The sequence below is a fragment of the Denticeps clupeoides genome, chromosome 4, assembly GCF_900700375.1.
Source record: "Denticeps clupeoides chromosome 4, fDenClu1.1, whole genome shotgun sequence".
NCBI classification, from domain to species: Eukaryota; Metazoa; Chordata; class Actinopteri; order Clupeiformes; family Denticipitidae; genus Denticeps; species Denticeps clupeoides.
The window spans coordinates 19456045-19478321 of record NC_041710.1 but is presented as its reverse complement, the minus strand read 5'-3'; the positions used below and the strand labels follow the sequence as shown (position 1 = coordinate 19478321).

Genomic DNA, 22277 nt, shown 5'->3' with positions numbered 1-22277 from the left:
GTGTGTGATATACCCACTAGATACTCCACCCACCACTAGTAATATCAGGAATATTAGAAAGGTTGTTTTCACACTACAGCATTTACTACTATATACTACTGCAATAGAAGCAGCAACATGTTATTTACAGACCTGGGACCACAAGCCCGACGAAATGTTCAGTTTACAGTCTGAATCGCTTACTGCACATAAATTCACACCTCTTTTACACCCACCCTGTCTTAGCTGTGGAAGCACTTATGCCACACACACACACTCCTGGCATAGTCAGGTAAGTGTGTGTGTGTGTGTGTGTGGACCCAGGCCCCTGCAACACTGAACGGTGTCCCTGTGTGCCTCTGTGGGCGGCTGTGTGAAAACACAAGGTTCTTACAGCCTGACACAGGCCATTGAATGAAGAGATTTGCTGTGTGTCTTTTGACCCCCACAACAGACTGTATGAACAGAAATGGTGCACCTATATTCTTTGTAATCTAGTTATGAGCATAATTTTTATTAATGAATGTAATTATTTATGCCATATTATATAAATATATTATATAATAATAGCACTGTATCACATGGCTTACTGCTTCATTTACTTGAAAAGATGTGCTGCCAATGCCTTGGTGCTACATACCACATATTATGGTGCCTATGCATTGATATGTTAGTTATTTTGTTGCCATATGAGGACCTTCACAACATCTGGCCGTTGGGTTAAAGCTGTTGTTTGGTGTTTACAAAATCAATAAGCTATTATACCGAGCATGTACTGAAACATATCGATTAAGTATTAAGACTCAAGCGGCATTCAAGATAATTCAAGCATGCTATTATCATATAAAATTATCAAGGTTTTTGGGCTCCACCACCAAAGATAGATGATCAGATGGTTCTGCGAGAGATCTGCTCAATAGCATGTATGTGCTGGCAATCCCTATTTACATATAAAGCACACAACACAAGCCAGGGAACACAGGGGAGAGCAAGTCAGAGAGAAATGATTACCCCATTATTCATAATGATTCTGAGTTGGGTGGCTTCAAAGAGCACAATTTGGCTTCTGTGCTGAAAATGAGTGTGTCTCTCTGCCATGCTCTTCAGCAGGCCCCTCTTCACTTTGTGCCGAGCTCTCAAACCAATGTTGTGATTTAGAAGAAAATGTTCTGAAAGAAAACCTTATGTGCTAAAACTCCCATTAAGAAGTGAGATCAAGGTGCTAATTAGCACTATTTACTGGAACTAAATGAGTCCTGTTAGGTATGCTACTTCTGACACATGGCAACAAATTTAAAGTCTCATCAAGCAAAATATTGACATAGGATGCGATAATCAAACATGAATAGACTGTCATTTCAGTGTAAACATTTACTCTGCCGTGATAATTGCATAATTTTTTTCAGCAGGAAAACGTGCTAACACATGCACCCAGTGACACTGATGAGAGGGAAGGTGTGTATATACATACAAACACACACATACATGTTATCTGGATGCTGAAAAACTGGTTGGTTAGGCCCTCACACTCAACTATGAACTAGAAGACCCAGTTAACCCCACTTAATACTTTACTTTACTTTACTTGGCAGGCGCTTTTATCCATAGTAACTTACAAGAGGAAGACACCAGCAATTCTCATTCGGTTTCCATAGATTTTGAGCCCTGATAAGGCCTAACTTGTCAAGAATAGAACATGCTAGGGAATTGTTAAGTGCTAGACAATTTTTTTTGTCAGTGTGTGTGCATGTGCGTATGTTTGTTTTAGACTCTTTTGAAATACATTTTAAACAGGTGGGTTTTCAAATGTTTCTTAAAGGTGGTAGTAGTCTCGGCTAGTCAAATGGAGCAGGACAAGTTGTTCCACCAGCCAGGGACAACAAAGGAGAATAGAGTCGATTGGGATCAGAGACCCCGTGACGAAGGAATTTTTAGTCTCATTTCGTTTTGTATACTTTTCGTAATACCATTGTGTCCCACAGTTGCTCCAAGGGGACTGTCCCTGTAACTACTCATTGTAAGTTACTCTGGATAAGGGTGCCTGATAAATGCCATAAATGTAATTTTGAAAAGCCTTGTTGTTCGGAGATGGTTTCAATGCTGCGTTGAGTAAGCACTGGCTACATCTCCACAATATTGCAGCTCTGGCAGCAGTACAGGAACCGAGGCTGATGACTCCATTAGGATGCCACCGGTGCCACCCTGCGCAACAGCTGGCAGAAGGGCCCCAGCAGCGGGCACGGCCCCATGAAGATGCTCTCCTTTAAAAGAGAAGCCTGCTGTCGCCTCAAGAAACGCCTGCTGTGCCAATGAGCTTCGCAAATGACAGACAGGGCTGGGGCCCTCTGTACCACCACACGCTGTTTTAATTAACCAGCAGACTGAGCGACTGGGGGGGTGGGGGATGAGGTGGAGAGAGAGGGAGGGACGAGCGACTGGAAGAAGTGATGCATTCAGGGATTGAGCTGTCAATAAAATTGCAGCTAAATGCTAGAGCACAAAAGCTTCTCTTTCTTTCCCTCTTCTTTGCTCCTCTCTCTCGGCTACACCCTAATATTCGGTAACATGCTGACACCTCAAAGGAAGGCAGTTGCTGCATCACCTTGATGTCTAAGAGTGGAGATAGAATTGACGTTGATTTCTTCCAGAGAGTATAAGAGGAATGTATAATTAGTTTTAACATGCTAGAAGATACGTTTAAAAAGATATATACAAAGGCCCAATAGCTGCAGCAGTCACTGTACGGCATCAAAGCGGTAAAGGCATTCTCTCAAGTCCACAGTTGAGCACCTGTGAAAACAGATACTCATGAGAATGTAACGATTAAGAGAATTGTTATCTCACTTTCAGAGATGAGAACAACAGTCATTAGTTGGAATCTTTTGAAATACACATGAACGAGGGAAATTGTAAATATATACATACACACACACACATACAGTATTTATTTATTGTGATGATGCACTCTTCATGGCAAAGTAATAATGTCATTCTACATTGTACACTGCAACATGTACATATGGCAAAAAAACCTTTGAAAATAAGTCTAGATTAATACATGAACAGTATAAGATTCTGGTATTTTTGGTATTAAAGAAGCAAGTATGTTACTAAGTATGTAACGGATCTTTTCTTATTTCATATTATCTCAGGTTAGGAAAAACTAAAACTCTAAAAACTCAATGTGCATGTTTACATTCCTGGTCAATTTCAGGGGCAAACATGTGATTTTGACTTAATTAAGAATTTTTACTGTGGTTTGTGACCCCATTTCTTTTTCTGTAGAAATGTAGTTATAGTACTGCAACTCTTAGGTGTGAATATTGCTTTTCAACTGGGATCAATCAAGCGATCTGAGGTACTGAGGTTTTGGAAGTGTAATGCATGTTGCTGATAATTGAACCCTCTGTCAAGTCAATGGAGAACTTAATCATACTCTCCCTCAGGAGGCCTTTATTTTCCCTTCATCATATTCAACTCAACAGGGAGGAGAAAGAGCTGCACACCAGGACTCACCTCCCACAGTTCAAGCAACCAGGTAGTTTTCAACCCTCCAAAGTGGTCTCACTTGGATAAAGCTTACACACTGTCTCGAATAAAAAGACCCAGTGTTGGGATCCAGAAGCATGAAAGAAGCAGCCTTCCCTCTGTCAATCACAGCCCTGCTGCTGCTCTCACAACAGGCATGATCAAACTGTAAAGTGAGCCACTGCTAAGCGGGGTTTAGGGTTAGGCCAGAGGTCCAGGCTGGATGACTTTTTCAAAGCGGGAGAAGTGACTATCCAGCAGAAGTTTTGTTGGATGAGGCTGCAGAGAACCTGCCAAGGAAGATTAGAGTACAAAAAGGCCAGGCATTTACAGGATAGATATATGACTAACGGCGGCAAATCTAAATGTCAGCATGGTGAGGATCTGGACGAGGTCATCTGGGAAGGCTGGGCAGGTATGTGGCTAAATGAGAAAAAATTATCTCAGGTTTTAGAAGCCTGTGATAAGGGACAAAAAGCAATTCTGAGTGGTTAACCGAAAGTGACAAGAGGCCAATCTGATTTCTCAGCTCATCTCTGTGACTGCTTAGCAACAAATCCAGCATAGGTCAGAGAGTACAAAAAGGATGTTTGTTAACAACAGAAGCCAGGTAAAGACAGAAAATGCTATGCTAAAAAAAAAAAAAATGCAAAAAAAAATTTCATGCATTTATATAAATGGGAAACGTCTGTTTCACTGCCTGGCTGATAATCAGAAAGACTTGAATGATTTCTGTAAGTGAAAGTGAAGTGATTGTCACACGTGATACACAGCAGCACAGCACACAGTGCACACAGTGAAATTTGTCCTCTGCATTTAACCCATCACCCTGAGTGAGCATTGGGCAGCCATGACAGGCGCCCGGGGAGCAGTGTGTGGGGACGGTGCTTTGCTCAGTGGCACCTCAGTGGTACCTTGGCAGATTAGGATTTGAACCGGCAACCTTCTCATTACGGGGCCGCTTCCTTAACCGCTAGGCCACCACTGCCCCAAAGAACCGTTGGCAGTGCATAACTGTGCATAACTGAAGAGTTGTTGACTTTCAGGCGACACAATATCCAGATTCCAACACATATGGGAATCTCCACCCTCATCAAAGCTCAGATTTTTTATCAATGGTGTCCATCCCTCAAATAATAATGTAACAGAGCCCTGAGAATCTACAACCAGTATCATACAAATTCACTTTGTCATCTGTCAGCTTTTATACACTCAAGAACACTCAAGAAACTGAGAGGAAACATCATAAAACCGTGATTCACAACTGTAGACAGAAGCCAGGAGGCAACAGACCTCCTTTATTTCCCGGCAAGTTTTCTTCTGAAAACTAGAGCTGGACAGAGATGCTCATCAAGCACACTCAAACCCTTCATTACTGGCCTTGCTGATGGGGAGCAACACCGTACCCCTAATCACATACACTTTCATCCTGTCTGTGCATACAAAAGCACCAACAAACTGACTACAGGGGCCTTTTCCCTTCCATTACACATCTCCACTCGACACACACACCTCCTCACAGACCCTATAAAACCTCAAACCTGCAGCCCCCCACCACCCAGAGCAAAGCCACATGTGACAGCTCCATCCTCCTCATTCCCTCCCTCATCACCAAATGGGTGATTCACAAAAGATGAAGTCTTATTGATTTTCCCATTTAGCTGCTGGGAGGATGCTTATTGAGGCAGATACAGCAGCTCAGTGACTGGAGAGCAGGCATGCTTGGGAACATGTTGCCCTGTCCAACCAGCTAGCTTCTGCTTGGTCGGCTGCAAAGACAAACATGTTCTCTTGCAGTTGTTTACTCTGGTTCGTGCCTAGCATCGAACTGTGAATTGTTGCAGGAAAAGATGCAGGATCCATAAACGCAGCTTTAAATGTGCAAACGTACATCTATATTTAATGGACATGTAGCATGTTTGCCTTTTGAGATCTTCAAGTAAATTTTATCTACACACAAACACAAGAAAAACTGCAGTTTTGTGGACAATTTGAGTTGAATGAATGGAATATTGCACTCACACTTAAGAGTGGCACTCATGACATTTTGCAGAGGAAAAATTGCTTTGTCTCAACTCAGAACTGCTGCTTAAATGATCATGGACATGACCATCCATGGACAAAAGCTTGGGGGCTAGTTTGACCTTTGCACTTTACAGATGACTCCCCACATTAGCAATCAAGCCTTCCGTTCATGATTCACTGGAATATTAGATCTTCCTTTGCGAGGTTGTTAATTACAAGCCTTGACTGACCCTTCTGTCAATTCCATCAGATACTGACATCCTGGAATAACTGATAGGAATGCTAATGATGTTAAATCATAATAATATCAGTAATTATAATTATAATTTAAGCATGCAAATGACAAACCATCTAGAGTTAAGATGTTGAAAAGACAACAGGGCAGGGACGTGTCAGTCTCATTGGTGTACGTGACTAATGTCTCACAGATAATGCAGGGGAACAAAGTGCCTTTGATGTCTTGTCATTCCGTTGGCATGTTATTACTGGAAATATGCTTGAATAAAGCAGTATTTGACAGTTATTACTGTCAGATTTTATTTTGTTAACCTGTCAACAGCAGCTTCCAAGCACTACACTGTTAGCAAGGGGTGGTGCTGGGCTACACAGTAAATTATCAAAAATTGAAAATGAATAAAGCTTACGCACAATACAAAAAAAGTGTGTTAATCCTAGTAGAGAGACACCCCAGCTGGTAACACTGATCCACTAATCTTAAAGCAGACAAAACCTATGTAATGACATACCATCAACACATGTCCAGAAGGGGGACAAATCAAAACAGGAAAAAAAAAAACATACAGATGTGTAAATGTTGAGGACTATGAGCCAAAATAATGTAGTCTGTCTAAACAAATAAATAAATACATATATACACAAACAAAAACAATCAAACGTAAATGTCAGCTTACTGTCATATCTTTGCACACAATTTAACATTCATAATAATAATATTGTCCCTCTTTTAAGAAATGCAAAGTAAATATATTATTTAACATCTTTTCTGCTTTGGTATAATAAATCGACAAAAATACAAATTATTATTGTACGTTTTGGATGTGATATGTCTGAAAATCACAGTCAGATTTATCTATAATACTATTACAATTATGAGGATAACACATTAACATTAATATTAATGTGAGTGTGGGAAGTTGAAATTCTATGAATCCTAGACATTAGCTGGTTATCATTTTCATACACATCAACTATTTGGTGACACCCCTGTTGTGTGGGTGGGGACATAAGGCACTTCCATTAAGACCGAACAGCTCTTCATAAAACAAAGTAAATTGTTAAAAAATTAGTATACATTTGAAGTGATGCTGCAGCAGCATACCAATTCCCTCTATATATGACATTCTAATTCACTAATATATTCTGACTTTTACTTTTCATTTGTCACTTGTCTGAATATGTACACATATTAATTGTTTTTGTCTGGCAGCAAATCTGTTTTATGTTGTGTTGAATCCATAAATTCCAGAAGCCATCTTCAAAAGCCATGGAGACTAGGCAGTGCCTTCTCCTCTTTAAATCACAGCCTCTCTACCAGAGTCTCCATGGAGACCTGGCAGCATGTAATGAAGCCTGAGGGTCTACCAGCCAAATGTAGGTCCTGTTTGGTGGGATTCAGGGTGAAGAAAATATCCACAACCACAGGTGTCCATATGTGCAGAATCCACCAGGAAATCGGATTATGGAGTCAATATGGACCTACTCACCCTCCACGGGGAAGGAAGAACAGGGTGGAACACTGCAGGACACCTCAGATGGCCCCTATTTGTTACCACTTCTCTGCCAGCAATTAAGTAGCTCCATCAGAACAAATGTGTTTCTGACGTGCATGAAGTTATAACCTATACACACATGGTATCAAACAAACTGGTGCAGATATCATCAATAACTACAGAAACAAATCTTTAAAAGCATTGCGAATTCTCAACGTGCATTCTTATGTACGCTGCTCATTTAAATCATGCTAATTTGATGAGAGGGGATTGCTTTGTTGTTAATTATCAGAAATCTCCAGGTAAGGGATAACAACAGGCTTCCAAACAGAGGTTACAAAATAAAAACTAGACACTTGATGCATAACCATTTCAAATGTTTTTGGGTCTAATCCCTTAAAAATCAAGGCAGGTTCCCCACTAAGCACCCCAGTTAACCGCAAGTTAAATAAATGGCAGCAGAGGACATGCTTTTTTCAGGGCAGGGCAGTGATGTATGCTTCTGAATGGCTGTTGCCAGACTGGCCAGCCATTTTAAGTCTCCTCAGGCCATGTACGGACCTCACATCCATTACAGTGTCAAGGGCACCCATTACAGTGGCGAGGCTACTGTACCAGCCAATACGCTCAATAGCACCCGGAGTTTGCTAACTGTGCATAAGTGAGATGTTTGCTAATCAGCCAGGTCACAATAAATACAAGAGGAGCAGGATACTATGGTTACAAACCTAGTGTCGCAGAAAACATTAGGGCAGCATAAAATAACATTGATTAAGCATAGCCCAAGAAAACAAATATCTTATTCTAATTAATAATCTGTGCTAACCAATTTCATGCCTCCTTGCCTTGTCTAGTTTGCCCTGGTCGTACGGGTGGAGCTATCATGTTAGCCCCATTTGTTAAGGAAATGATGATTGATTTTCCACATGAGCATTATCTCTTGGACAGAGGAAAATCTGCAGAGAAGAAGAATAAAGATGAATAGATGACTGTGGTCCCAATCCACAATTACACAGTTAAAAAAGGCTAGACAAAAAGAAACACAAAAAAGAACTTTAAGTTAAAAAGAATGGAGTGAGGCATCATTCCTTTCTCTTTAGAGCCAGGGAGGGCAAGTACGCCTCAAATACGTGGTGACCCTTGTGAGGAGCTGCTCTTTTGAAGGAGCTCATGAGGGTCAGCAATGACGCGGTCCCCTCCGCTCTGGGCAGTCCTGATAGCGTGACAGCTGAGACATGTGCCCTGGTGAATCACGCAGAATCCCAGTTTATTCACTTTCATTAGCTACGAAGATGATGATTTAAGTCGATTTGTTCAATTTGTTCTGGGTTTTTTTTTTATCTGCTGCTCCAGAGTGACATTTTATTTTTTTCATTGTGAATGTAAATGTTCCCTTTCAAACATGAAACACTCTATTCCTGGAATTTTACCTAGCAGCTAGGAGCCTATCATTTTTTTTTCTTCATGATTAATCTGCAGTTGCTTAATAAAATACAGTTTTCTGAGTTATTCTACAGGGGTAATATTTTCCCAACCACAGTTTAGAGAGGCAGTTGACTAACCCTTCATTCTTGCCCTTGCTCACTCAGGACTAGGTGATCCTCAACATCCTAATTATGAACAGTACTGTGCAAAAGCACCGATACAAACAACACAGAACAAAACCACTGTTTACCTAAGCTGCAAGCAATTGTGTTAACATAACAAAAACCCCTATGTCCAACATTGTTCAAATATTGATTTACCTTTATTGCTGATTTTCCTTAAAAAAATAACATGATGTGTATAGAGAAAAACAGCTCTATTATCTCATTGTTCTCTGAGAAGCATTATAATTTTGTGTTCCATCTGCAGACTTTTGATTGTATAAGATAACTCATTATTTACAGCTGAGAGAGTCCAACCTCTAGAGGCATCCGATTTGTAGATATCAACAGTTTGAAATTAAATTATCACTACTTTGGGAAAGTGGAAGTGATTGTCATTGTGAAACACAGCGAAATGTGTCCTCTGCATTTAACCATCACCCTTGGTGAGCAGTGGGCAGCCATGACAGGGGAGCAGTGTGTGGAGACGGTCGTTTGTTCAGTGGAACCTTGGTGAACCTTCAGTGGATTCCTTTTCCTTACCCGCAAGGCCACCACCGCCACAATTTGTGTGCTTTTAAATAGTCTCTTCTCGAACAATTACAGACTAACAGTTAAGAAGATAATATATTAATGTCTGCCTAAATCGTAAGATAATATAACTAAATAATTACCACTTGACTAAACTAGACTAAACCTTGAGTCAACAGGCACGTAGACGATACTATTCAAGACAACTCCGCTCCCCTTTCCACCTCCCTGCTCGCAGCGGGCACATGGGTGCCACCCAAAAGTAGACATGGAAGGGGTCGAGGTGCTCTATAAATAAGTGACTGCTATCTTGGATCCTCACCCACTCATCGTTGTGGTTTGTCCCTTTGTTACTTTTTCACTGGATAGTCTACTGCCTCATGCCGACCTTCCTTTGTTTGACTACTATTTTGGATTTGCCCTTGCCTGTCGTCTGTTTTCCTCTCGAAGATCCGGACCGCCCACCTGCTCCACAACGCCACCTCTGCCCAATCCGTTTCTGGACCTGCTTACCAACCATGGTAAAGACTGAACTTCTTACCACGCTGTCCTCTGGGCCTCTCACTGTCCTCTTTCTCTCTCTCAGGCCTCTCACGCCACCACAAGCACCTTCACCCCTCCTGCTCCAGTTCTCCCCACCCCCGACATTGTCACAGCTTCACAACCCACAAATGCCTGCATTTAACCCATCACCTTGGTGAGCAGTGAGCAGCCATGAAAGGCACCTGGGGAGCAGTGTGTGGAGATGGTACTTTGCTCAGTGGCATCTCAGTGGTACCTTGGCCGCCAACCTGTTGTTGGGTCCGCTAGTCAGTGTGTAAGTTACAGCAGCACACACTGGCTGTTCTTTGCTGTATTCTGGTCTTTATATTAAAATAAAGGACACAGCTGAAAACCCATTACATTCTGCTACATTCTGATTTTCCTCATTTGACTTGGATAGTCGAAAATTGTAAAAGGTATAGGGGGCATATTTCGCAGTGAGCGTGTATGTGTGATTGAAAGCACAATTGCCACAATAACCTCTGGAATGTGCTGAAAACTGATTGCCCGGATACTCCCATCTCCTGTTCCCCGTGTCATTAGAGAGCACCAAGTCATTAGCTGATGGTGCAGCCATTTATTACAGCTAAAGAGGGATGAGGTGAGGACAGATACGGCTGATTAAAAAAAAAAATCTAATCCCTGTATTCTTGCTGAGTCCACATCTACTTCTCAGTCAGGTATTTGCTGAGAATTTAAAAGTGTAAAACAGGTTTGGGTATCTAGCAGCTCCAAAAAGTGTGTGTGATTGACATTGAGTGTGTGTTTATCAGAATAACAAGGGAGACTGAACGAAAAGGCCACGTCGAGGTAAATTCCATGTACGCTATGAAGACCATCGTGTTGTGCGGTCACTTCAACCTTGCACATTAGTGAGGTTGTTTCCATGACCCGGCGTGACCCCCACATTCCTGCACAGTCCTGCGAAGGCAGCTTTGCCTGAAATTAGGGCGAGTGAGCTTCACCTGGGCCGGAATGCGTGTCGGCAGTCTGCCCCCAGACCACCTCGCCAATTAACAGCTACAGACCAACCAGAACCAGGGCTCCTTCCTCCCCTCCCTGCTCCATGTCCTCCTTTTGTATTTGGGCTGCCGATTAATTCCCGCTTCACACAGCGCTGCGCCGGGCATCAGGAGTAAACGCCATGGCTGCCATCAGGGGGAAGAGCGAGGCAAACGCAACAATGTTTGCGTCATGTTAAGGATCACAACAGCTCATTGTCCTTGAAAATTAATCAGAGTGAAGTGACAAGCCTTCAGGAGCACATTTGCCAAGCGTGGGCATGTGGCTCCTGCGCGGAATATTTATGTAACCTCGGCTAAGTGGCAACAGATGATATCTGTATTCCCACTGTAAGGCACGCCTTGAAATGACCGCACTAAATGCGGCCAGGGAGCTGGCAGTCTGAAATGCTAATTCAGGGCTCCTGTTTGTTTTGTGGGTAATGTCATGGAAAAAAGGCAGAGGGATATGGGGACGGGGGGAAAGGGCCACGCTCTGTTAGCAATAAACAGTGGAGACATATGGAGCATGAGGCTATTACCACTCACTGCACTTGATTCTTCATTCATCAAGGAGCTAACAGAGTGGGAAATGGACACTCTTCCAGTCTCCCTCTCCCACACACATGCACTCGCACTTACATAAATATATCAAATATGCACCTCTGTGAAATAAGAGTTATTTCTATGCTTTAAACAAACACGTTTCATATAGATTTCCTTTTGTTAAGTCTTAAATTATTTGAAATTATTGTCACATTTTTTTCATTTCTCAATGAAATGAGAAATGAAATCTGAAATAAACTTTAGCACCCTGAAATTCAAATCAATCCAGTTCTAATCTAATCTGATTTTCTACAATCTTTATCAGAAAAAGGTCATTGAGTACTGTACTGTGCCATCGAAAGATAAAGTCCATGCATGTGATGTGTAGATATGCAGGGGATGGGTGAGAGAATGCAGTGAGGAGGTATGATGAAACACAAGTGTTCTGGTCATTACAGTAAAATTATGTTACATTAACAAGGAAAGTGGATTTTAAAAGTAACATGAAAAGAGACAGACTTGTTTCTATTCATCAGAGACAGGAGGAAAGGAATTGAGAAGAGGGGTTTACAGAGAGCTAGAAAGGGGGAGAGAGAGAGAGAGAGAGAGAGAGAGAGAGAGGAGGTGAATCTGTTCTGCTTCATTAAAAACCAAAGCTTAAACCCCACCCTTTCTGAATACGAAAAATGTCTCGGAGAAAGAAAAAAAATTGAGCAGGAGAGACTGAGAGAGACAGGAGGAGGAGGAGGAGGAGGAGATCGAGGGAGTGAGTGAACGAGAGTGCATGAGCGAGTCAGAGAGAGAGAGAGAGCAGCCAGGCTGAATTGTGAGAGGCTTACGACACTCAGTGAACAGAAGGTGCTCCTGCATGCTCAGCCGGTGCACTAGTCTGCTGCAAGGCATCGAGCGCCTCTGCTCGTCTTACGATGCCTCAGCCTCTCCATCGTCTGCCTCAGCACTCGGCAACAGCGGCCAGAGCCAAGCGGGAGATGCGAATCGTCGGCTGATGGGAGAAGCGCTGAGAACTGTGTTTTTATCACCTTTTCTGTACATGGGATACCAGTTTTGAGAAACAGAAGGGCAAAAAAAAAAGAGGAACCTCTTCAGAGACCCTCACATTCCTGGCGCTCCGCAGAAGCGTTATTTTTTTGGATCATTCCCCACTCACTGGTCACTGAGAGAATAATGACTGAACTGACAGGATTAAACACGCTCAGGTCAGTGATCATTTCATGTGACGGACGCTAATTCATGACGACAGATCAGGCTTTTTGCGAGAAACAGGGAGAGGAAAAACATTTTTTTTTTCTTGTCCATCTCCCCCCTTCTCCCTCTCTCTTCGATCATCGCAACGGTCACTGCAGAGGAGCGGGAGAGAGAGGACGTCTGCGCTCATGCATGCAGGCAGAGGAACTTGCACTTCCTACCAGCTCGCTGAAAGCTACTTGGATTCCTGCTCTTTCTGGCTCTTTCACTCGAGGAGAACTAAGACATTGTAAGTCTGCCAGGATCTGCTGTCCGCTGAAAAAGGGAGGGGGGGCTGAATTTGTACCACACTGGGGTCTTTTTTAGATTCACACATAATTAGTGTCGGCACAAAGGGAGCAGCTGAATAGAGGCTGTCAGCCTCTGGAATAGGGGTGAGTAGGAATCTTTTTATATGAGATTGCTTCATGAAGAAGTCCCCCCCCCCCTAAATTATTATATTTTTTTAACCCCCCCCCACCGCCTCTTTTTGCATCTTGCTCAATTGTATCTAAAATGAGCCCAGTGACTTGCCCTTTATCCTTCTTGAGTCTTTTATTTTTGATGTGACAGGATTTTGAATAATAGAGCAGACGTTAAAACGAATCCTGCCCTGGGGAGTTTATGAAATCATGACAAGCAAAATGATACAAATCTGACAGATTTTCAATGGACTTTTTCTGTGCTGCATCACAGGATATTCATGCTAATGGATTTCTTTCTAATTGGTCTGTACCTAAAGTGGCCGTTGAGGAAGCCTCCGGGGTTGATACTGTGCTCGTTGAGCATTTTTCTAAAAATGGTTCCCCTGGTAGGGGGTGTCTGTCCACGGCTGTGTCGCTGCGACAACAAGCTGCTCTACTGCGAGGGGCTTAACCTAACAGACATCCCCCGCAACCTGAGCAGCGCCACAGGCTTGTCCCTGCGGGAGAACAACATATCGGAGCTGCGCGAGGCGCACTTTATTGGCCTGACGCAGCTCACATGGCTGTACCTGGATCATAACAACATTGACTTTGTGGAGGAAAACGCATTTGAGCGGCTGAGGCGCTTGAAAGAGCTGGACTTGAGCACCAACCACATCGAAAGCCTTCCTAACGGCACATTCAGACCTCTGCCCAACTTGCGTATCTTGGATCTATCCTACAACAGGCTGCAGGCACTCGAGCCTGACCTTTTCCATGGCCTTAGGAAGCTAACCAATTTACACTTGCGCTACAACGCCCTCAAGTTCATCCCCGTCAGAATCTTCCAGGACTGCAGGAGCATGCAGTTCCTGGACCTGGGCTACAACCAGCTGCAGAGCCTGGCTCGTAATTCCTTTGCCGGGCTTTTCAAGCTGACGGAGCTACATTTGGAGCACAATGAGCTGGTCAAAGTCAACCTCGCCCACTTTCCACGCCTCATCTCACTGCGCACGCTCTACATGCGCAACAACAAGGCCACCATCGTGGTCAGCACGCTGGACTGGACATGGCACTTCCTGGAGAAGATTGACTTCTCCAACAATGAAATTGAGTACATAGAGCCACACGTTTTTGAGAGTGTACCTAACCTCAAGACACTAATGCTGGACTCCAACAAACTGACGTACGTGGAACAGAGGATTTTGGACTCCTGGACGTCGCTGACCAGTATCACGCTGTCAGGGAATGAGTGGGAGTGCAGTCGCAACGTCTGTGCCCTGGCCTCCTGGCTCAGCAACTTCCAGGGCCATCGCGACAGCGCTCTACAGTGCTCCAGCCCGGACACGGCACAGGGCGAGGACATCCTGGACGCAGTGTACGCGTTCCAGCTGTGCGAGGACGCACCTGATATCACCACCCAGACCTTCACGTCCCCCAGGGATCGGGCACACGGCTACATCTACGAAGGCCCAACGCGGAGTGCCTACGACCTGCTGGAGACGGAAGGAAGAGGACTGGCCACGAGCTCCTTCACTGTCACCCCACCCGACCTAGAGAGCACCATGCAAATCCAGAAGGTGGTGACTGGCACAATGGCCCTGATCTTCTCCTTTCTGATCGTGGTGCTCATGCTGTACGTGTCATGGAAGTGCTTTCCAGCTGGCGTGCGGCAGCTGAGGCAGTGCTTCACCAGCCAGCGCCGCAAGCAGAAGCAGAAGCAGGCGATGCAGCAGATAGCCACCATGACCACACCTGAGTACTATGTCGACTACAAGCCCAACCACATTGAGGGGGCCCTCGTCATCATCAACGAATTCGGCTCCTGCACCTGCCAGCAGCAGCCGTCCAGGGAGTGTGAGGTGTGACACTCATGCTGCTCTTACGATCCGGCTACTCTGTTTTTTTTTCCTTCACTCACTTTTTCACAGATCAAATTGGAAGTTTCCTGGGTTTGGTGGATCCTGGACACACGTAACACTGCACTGTGCTGCTTTAAGTGGAAGACATGGATAGAAGCAACAAGCAGTTAGATGGACGTGTGGATGGATGGGTGAACGGACAGCTGGAGAAATTGAACTGAACGGCTCTGGATTTTACTGCTGATGTGTGATCAGTCTTGTGAAATCTCTATCAGTTGGACTTTGGGAACTGTAGATTTGACACACCTTTTGAGGAATAAAGGCTTGTTGCAGAGGCTGCCTCTCATGAGGAATGGATATTTCAGCTTTAACATGTCTTTCTAATTCAGGATATTAAAAAAAGAAAATTCTGTCTTTAAAAAATAAAAGAAATCCACAAAAACATCTTAAGTTGGGGGATTTAAAAAGAGAGAATTAAAGAAAAAATATATACAATCTGTGTAAAATATGTTTAAAAGCAGAAGTGCAAGAGTGGGTAAAAATGCAAGATGCTATTCTACATTTTTTGTAACTTTAAAAAAATCCAATGTTTAAATAAATGAATTGCTATTCACAGTAAAGGCTGTGTGCAGGAGTCTTTGAGATTGTGCTGAGGGCTGTGGGGAGGGTGTTCTGAACATCTGAAGCAACACGTTGCTGGGGACGTTGGCTCATTTAAAATGTTAAAATTGAATCTGAAATTCCGATCTCTCCTGCTGCCACCCCCATATGATATGAGTAATAATCACTGTGCTGCTTTTGCCCTTTTGCTGTTGTGGTTTGCATTTTTTGCCCCCCCCCCCTTCTACTTTTCAATAGATAAGGTAAATAAACAAAGCTAAGTATTCAGGACCACGGGCTATGCCTTCACTGTTTTCCTAGGTTAAGATCATGCTGATCAGAAATGGGGGAACAGATTTAATGTCTTACAATTTACAACTGTGCTGGATTACGGATCCGTGGCTTCTTAAAGGCTAAAACAGAAAGCACCAAAGATGCTAGGCCATTTTCTTATGTGACCACAGATTCTTCACAATACAAGTTTTATTTTTCAAAATGTTTCTCTTCTCTGCTTGGTCTGTGTGTGACTGGCCATGTTGACAAATGGTGTTGTCTTGTGGCATGCAACATATAAAAACAGCTGCAGGTGAGCGGTGGAACGGGAAAGACACAGGGTGCTCTCTAGTGCCATATTACTAGAGGTAGAGCCACAGCAGATGGAGCCAGTGCTGAAACCCAGCACCAGCCTGGGGGTGAGCAATATCCTGTCCTGCCATTCTCCACAGTGACACTGTAGGGTACTTCCAGTATGCTATGTGGCATCCACGAGCTGCTCTTAGGGTGTAAAGGGGTCTAATGTTCACTCCAACTCAGGCTGATTTTACTGCAAGTATAGTCATTTTTGACGGTGTGGGAGGAACAAAGGGTTATCCAGGCATTAGGCCTCATAACAAGATGTGCCTGTGCATGTCTCAATGTGTGCACCTGACAATTAGTAATACGCATAACTGAATTTTCTAACAACAGCGCCAACATATGCAAATTCTGCAATATCCTACCTAATCTCCATTTTGTAGGTTAAGGTATTTCATCTTTCCTTTCATAGTCTTCATTTGCCTCTTAATCCTTTGATTTGTATGCCCAGATGCTTCTTCTCAAAGCACATTTTCTAATCAAGGACATCTTCTCTATTGCATGTAACCATGGCTTGGGTTGTCAGAGCTCACCAACAAAAGCAATAACACAACAAGCGCACGGCTTCATTTCTGAACGGAACAAAAAAAAGCCCCGCTCATTCATGATCTCTCTTTCACTGAGCCAGTCTGGGCTGCGAAACAAACAGCCTACCATGAATAATGTGCATTCAGAACAGCGGCAAGCGCAACAGCCACAAATAACACTGGAGAGACAGCGAGGCTGGCCCATTTGCCTGTTGTCACCTCTCCCTCGAAGAGGGAAGCGGTGATTGAATTTTCATTTAAGACAGCACCCAGAGCATGGCAATACCTGTCCTATATTTAGAGCTGATTATTTTGTTGTATGTGGTGTACAGGACACTCCAACCTCAAACAGCAATTCTAAGGGCTGTAATGAGCATGCTTGGAGATGGCAGTGCATTTAGCTGATAAGTACAATGAAAATGAACGATTTTTGTTCTTACAAACAGCAAAAATAGAACCCCAGGTTTATGATGTCTAATCTTCATACCTGCCATCAGACTAATCTTGCGCCGTCATATTCAAATACACAGTGAGTCACAGTCGATGTTTATCATTACAAATATTGTGAAAAATTTATTATTATGGTAAACATACAGTGTAAGGACCAGTAATAGCCTGTAGTCATAATTACCTGTATTTTCATTAAAATGGAGGCTACAGAATCAAGGTCACATGATAGATAAAGTGAATTTTGACATTAACCGAAAAAAGTTGCTCATGCGACTGATTTGTATGACAATGTTTTATTGGTGTGCGGATGAACCTGGCGTGTACAATTTCCTCCACACAGATTTCTATTTCTTTATTTCTGTCTTTGCATGTGTCAAAGGATGACTTGTGGCTTTGTTAATTGATCCATAGCGTGTGTATGTGCTAAGTGTGTGCACTCATGGGAATTGTGGAAATCTTGTTAATGCTCTACAGACAATGGTCTCTTTGTAAAAATGTATGTGTGTTCTTGTCCTTAACTCATTATTTTATCACAAAGATAAGAACACACAAATTCTTTTTTTATGAAAATATTTTGCTTTCAAGCATTGAGTTTACAGTTTGGGCTAGGTTTGGAATCATATGTTATTGTTATATAATGTACGTTACATAGTTCTTATAGAAGAATACAAAGAAAAATGTCTGTATGCATTTGTATGCAAAAGAGGTGGCGTGAGTGAGTGTGCCAAGCTGCCTTGACAGACCGTTAGAAAGCATGTGTGAACATGTCAGTCCTTGGCCAGAGTGACAGAGTGAAAGGTCGTTTCTATTGTTACATTCACACCCTAAAAGAGGAGACACATACGCGCACACACACACACACACACACACACACACACACACACACACACACACACACACACAGTCAACAAAACATGTCAGACACTAATACAGAGTCAACAAAGCCACTTCACATCAAACAGTATCCGGTTACACCCATTGTGGACAAGCTATCGCACTGTTCCCAGGCTTGATTCCGATCTTGGCCATTATGTGGTACTTCGTATTTTGTATTTTACAACAATATTATACATTTTGAATACATTCTGGAATAAACCAGGAAATGTATTATGTTGCCCTACCCGATGTTGCCGGTTCCATCAAAAAAGTACAATGTTTTTGGTGTTAATTATTTAGATGGCATTCAGATTACTTACAAATGCACATGTTGCTTGTGCCTGCATAACCACTAAACACCAGCATTTACTTATGTTTGGTGCATTTAATATTTTTTACTATTAACTATAGATAGCTTTTCCTGATGTGGCATTTCATAAAAAAGGTTAAGTACAGTTCCTGAAAAGGGGTTGTGAGAGTCTTAATAAAGTAATTAATAAAGTCTAATTCAGAGAAGAGTACTGGTTTTGAGGGACATGTCCTTCTCATGTGTAATGAAAAGGAGCAGACAGGTGCCCAGATAAACAATCCAGGGAAGATCTTTCATTAATAGTGGGCACAGTTGTTGCTGGGCATGAGTGTATGTGTGTGTGTTTGCAATGATCTTGGGGAAAACACACAGTTCTTGATCTATTATTTAACATTTAGATAAACTGAAAAGCTGAAATATGAATGAAACGGGTAAAACGTTCCGACTCAAAAGGCCTGGCGGCTCAACTATCCCCCAGTGTTGGGAAGTGTTGAGAACGTGGCAGTCTAACAAATTCTGATCAGTTCTGCAAGATGTAAGCAGCCTGACGCAGTAAAAGGGCTGAGCAAGGAGCCCTCCGCAAAACACACAACATCCACCCACACACTAAATAAGAAAGAAGAGAGAGGAAGAGAGGGATGAATAAGAAAAATCAATACCCCGCCCTCCCTCCTTCCTCTCTACACACAAGCAAAGATGCAATTCAAAGAATCGAGAGTGAATTCCATACCACATGACTTTAAGCACAGTGCTAGCGCTAAACACTGCTCTGATAGAATATACAGCCGGGTTCAATATCAGCCATTTAGTCTTTATCCAGCTATCAAACACAGCTCTGGCTCCAGCTATAAAGGATGTGGAGACAGGTGAGCCCACAAACAAATGGACTGGGGAGGGGGTAATAATTAAAAAAATACAAAGAAGAAAAAAGTAAAATCCTAATGACTGTGTTATCATTCAGCAGATAAGGCTGTAACAGGGCTGAATTTCAATTGTTATGCAGTGAAAAGCAGACGTAAAAAAACAAAAAAACACCACCACCCCCTGCTCATCAGGCCAAAGGCCGTCTACCTCCCCACAATCCCACCTCCCCAGTAAACACACGTTCTGTTTCTGAACAGAAACCTGCAATTACATTCAGTTTCCTGGGACAGAAAGTATCTGCTGTCAAGCTGCTTTTGTTAAAACGCTGATCTGGCTTAAAGAATGTCATCTACTGCCAATAAATGTCCACCTACTCCAACATCACAACTGAACACAAACACGCACACAGACATATTATGATTATGACAACGACCAAACTTCATGGGACGCAAACAATCCAAGTTGCCTCTCACACCAATGACACAAAAGCAGGGCTAGAGAGAGCCTTACTCCGTTACTATGGCAGCAAATGGATGCAGCGTGGCTTGCGTAGGGCAGTCATCGGCTCACTGTAGGGACGGGTAAAAAGCTCTTGCTCAATTTTTCACACTGGGCCGTTTCCTGTTCCAGTTTGCAAGAAGAAAGAGATTGGGATCTGTCCAGTGTCAGAGAGCGCCGAGCCCGTTGCGTTCTCTCACTGTCACTCCCAATCAGGTCTAATGGGCTTTACCAGCAAAGGGGCAGCGGAGGGAGGAAAGGCAGGGGTTATGGGAAGCATTATAAAAATCACTTAAATGGACATCGAGAAAGGTGGCCCCCTGGCCTAAATATTCATAGTTCTGGCACATGCACCCTCGCGCCCTGTGGGCTACAGCTGCATTCGGACCGAATGCAACATGCACTGAGCGTTGCGCTGAAACCCACTTTTTTCTATGACTTGCACGGCATAAGAGCGGTTGTCAGTGCCGAATCCGTACCAATCAGTTCCACGCCTGCGCAACGGTTAGGGTTTCAGATTGTGCCGAGCACAGCACAAGCAAAACACTCGGCGACCTTGTGGCACTTTAATTGCTGCACGCCTTGACGCAGTTTTGCACACCAAAGCGGGCTAGTGTTCGGTCTGCCCCTTCAAAACACACAAACACACACACACACAGTGGGAATGGAGGAAAAGCTGATCTTATCTGTCTCTGAGAGTCCAGAGAAGTGCAACATGACATTATCGTCTTACATTATCGGGAGATTAGAAAATCATGCCTATTGCATGTGCTGAGCCATGTGGCAACCACGGCATGTTGACCAGCACTTGCTGTTTTTTAACAGCAAACGCAACCATCGCGGCAAGCACAGTGCATGCTGCATTCCGTCTTAAAGCGGATTACTGCGAAGAGGACAGAACATTGTTTTACTGTCTGGTTAAGTGTCTTGCACAGGGACACAATAGTAGTAAGTGGCGAGTGTGTTATGTTTACATTTTACATTTACAGCATTTATCAGACGCTCTTATCCAGAGTGACTTACAATCAGTAGTTACAGGGACAGTCTCCCTGGAGCAATTTAAGGATAAGTGTCTAGCTCAGGGACACAATGGTAGTAAGTGGGGTTTGAACCTGGGTCTTCTGGTTCATAGGCGAGTGTGTTACCCACTAGGCTACTACCACCCACACCACCCGTTCTCACGTGCCATCGCTGCAGCTGCCTCTCGTCTGCCTGCATCCCCAATGCGCCAGTCTCTCGCTCACTGATTGTCTCCAGCACACCCAGAATGTCTGTGCATGCGTCTTCCCGCAGCAAAAATTACATTAGCCAACGGAGCAGAGTCTGGGGTCTGCAAAATTGCAGTCGTTGCAATTAATAAAATAATTTTCTGTATTTTACAAATTGCGATTTCAGTTTGATTTATTGTTCAGCCCTATCTAAGATCATGCAGAATGGGATAATGGACTTACCTGTTGGTGAACATGCAGAGGGGTGAGCAGCAAGGGAGAAAGAGAGAAGAGACATAATCATGCACACAAACTCATGTATAAGACTAATTTAAAAACAAAATGTAAATATATAGAGTAAAACAACTGGGTGAATATGAAGGCAGGTGTAAGTCACGGGTTAAGGTGGGGTGTGAGGTGGATGACCTCACACTTCTGGAGAGCGACCACGTGTGTCTGAGCTGGAGAGACAGAGTCCTGTCATTGTTAGTGGGACACTGAAACCAGAAACCAGGCCACTAGACAATTCACTCTCTTGACGGATGGCTCGCCTTGCCACAGAGGGGAAAAAAAAATGGGACTTTTGTCATCTCTTTGCCTCCATTTCCAAAATGGTCATGCTGAAGGAGAACGACAGGGATAAGTGATTTTTTTTTTTTTTTTTCTTGTTTTTTGCAGATGGTCCTGCTTTCTGCACATCTGACTGCATAGTTGTTGCTGCTGTTTACGAAGAGAGATGGAGCCGTACGCCAGTGCTGCTCCCTGCACCAGACCTGATTACATTCAGTGCATTCTGCTGAAGATTTATGAATACAGTGTGAAGTCAGGATGGGGCCCCGATGCTGGATAACAGAAACGTGGGATGAAAACAAGCATTTAACCCAGGAGGCTCTCTGTACCCTCTGAAATAAAAAAAAATTGCGCATAACTCTGCCATGTTCCCCTTAGCATGAAGTGGCACAGGCAGAGGCAAATATCACTGGTTCTCACAGGCACTCTCAAATTCTCCCATCTAACCATTTTGTGTGAAATGCTAAGCACAAAGCAACAAGGGAGCATGGAGGAAGCTGTGTAAGAACAGAGAGGGGTCCTTCGGCTAATGATGCTTTCATTTGAAGTTTGGACACGGTGCTGTTACAAGGATGGATTAAAAAATCCAATAACTTTAAAAGACGTCCCAATTATTCTGCATTCATTTAATTAAGGATGCAATAAAACCAATAAAATCCAATTTATGCACACCATAAACTGCACTCAGGAATGTGTGTCTGGATCTTCTCCATCTACATGAAGACATTGTCTGCTTTCTATTTAAATAACACCAGGGTCAA

The 22277-nt window shown here is 43.3% G+C and overlaps 2 protein-coding genes across 3 annotated transcripts in view; one reads left to right on the top strand and one right to left on the bottom strand.

The window, feature by feature from the left end:
* The window catches only part of ctnna2 (catenin (cadherin-associated protein), alpha 2), a 331524-nt gene that overhangs the window by 72009 nt on the left and 237238 nt on the right, over window positions 1–22277 (bottom strand). Inside the window, exon 1 of one of the 2 annotated variants that reach the window (XM_028975731.1) lies at window positions 16579–16674. The exons of the other annotated variant lie outside the window; for it this stretch is intronic. The gene's annotated coding sequence lies outside the window, so the exon portion shown is untranslated. Of the gene's footprint in view, window positions 1–16578; window positions 16675–22277 lie in introns of those variants that run through there. 2 annotated transcript variants of the gene reach the window in all.
* On the top strand, window positions 12834–16080 carry lrrtm1 (leucine rich repeat transmembrane neuronal 1). The gene has a single exon (XM_028975732.1). It carries the CDS (start codon window positions 13418–13420, stop codon window positions 14984–14986), a length of 1569 nt encoding a protein of 522 aa, XP_028831565.1. The 5' UTR covers window positions 12834–13417; the 3' UTR covers window positions 14987–16080.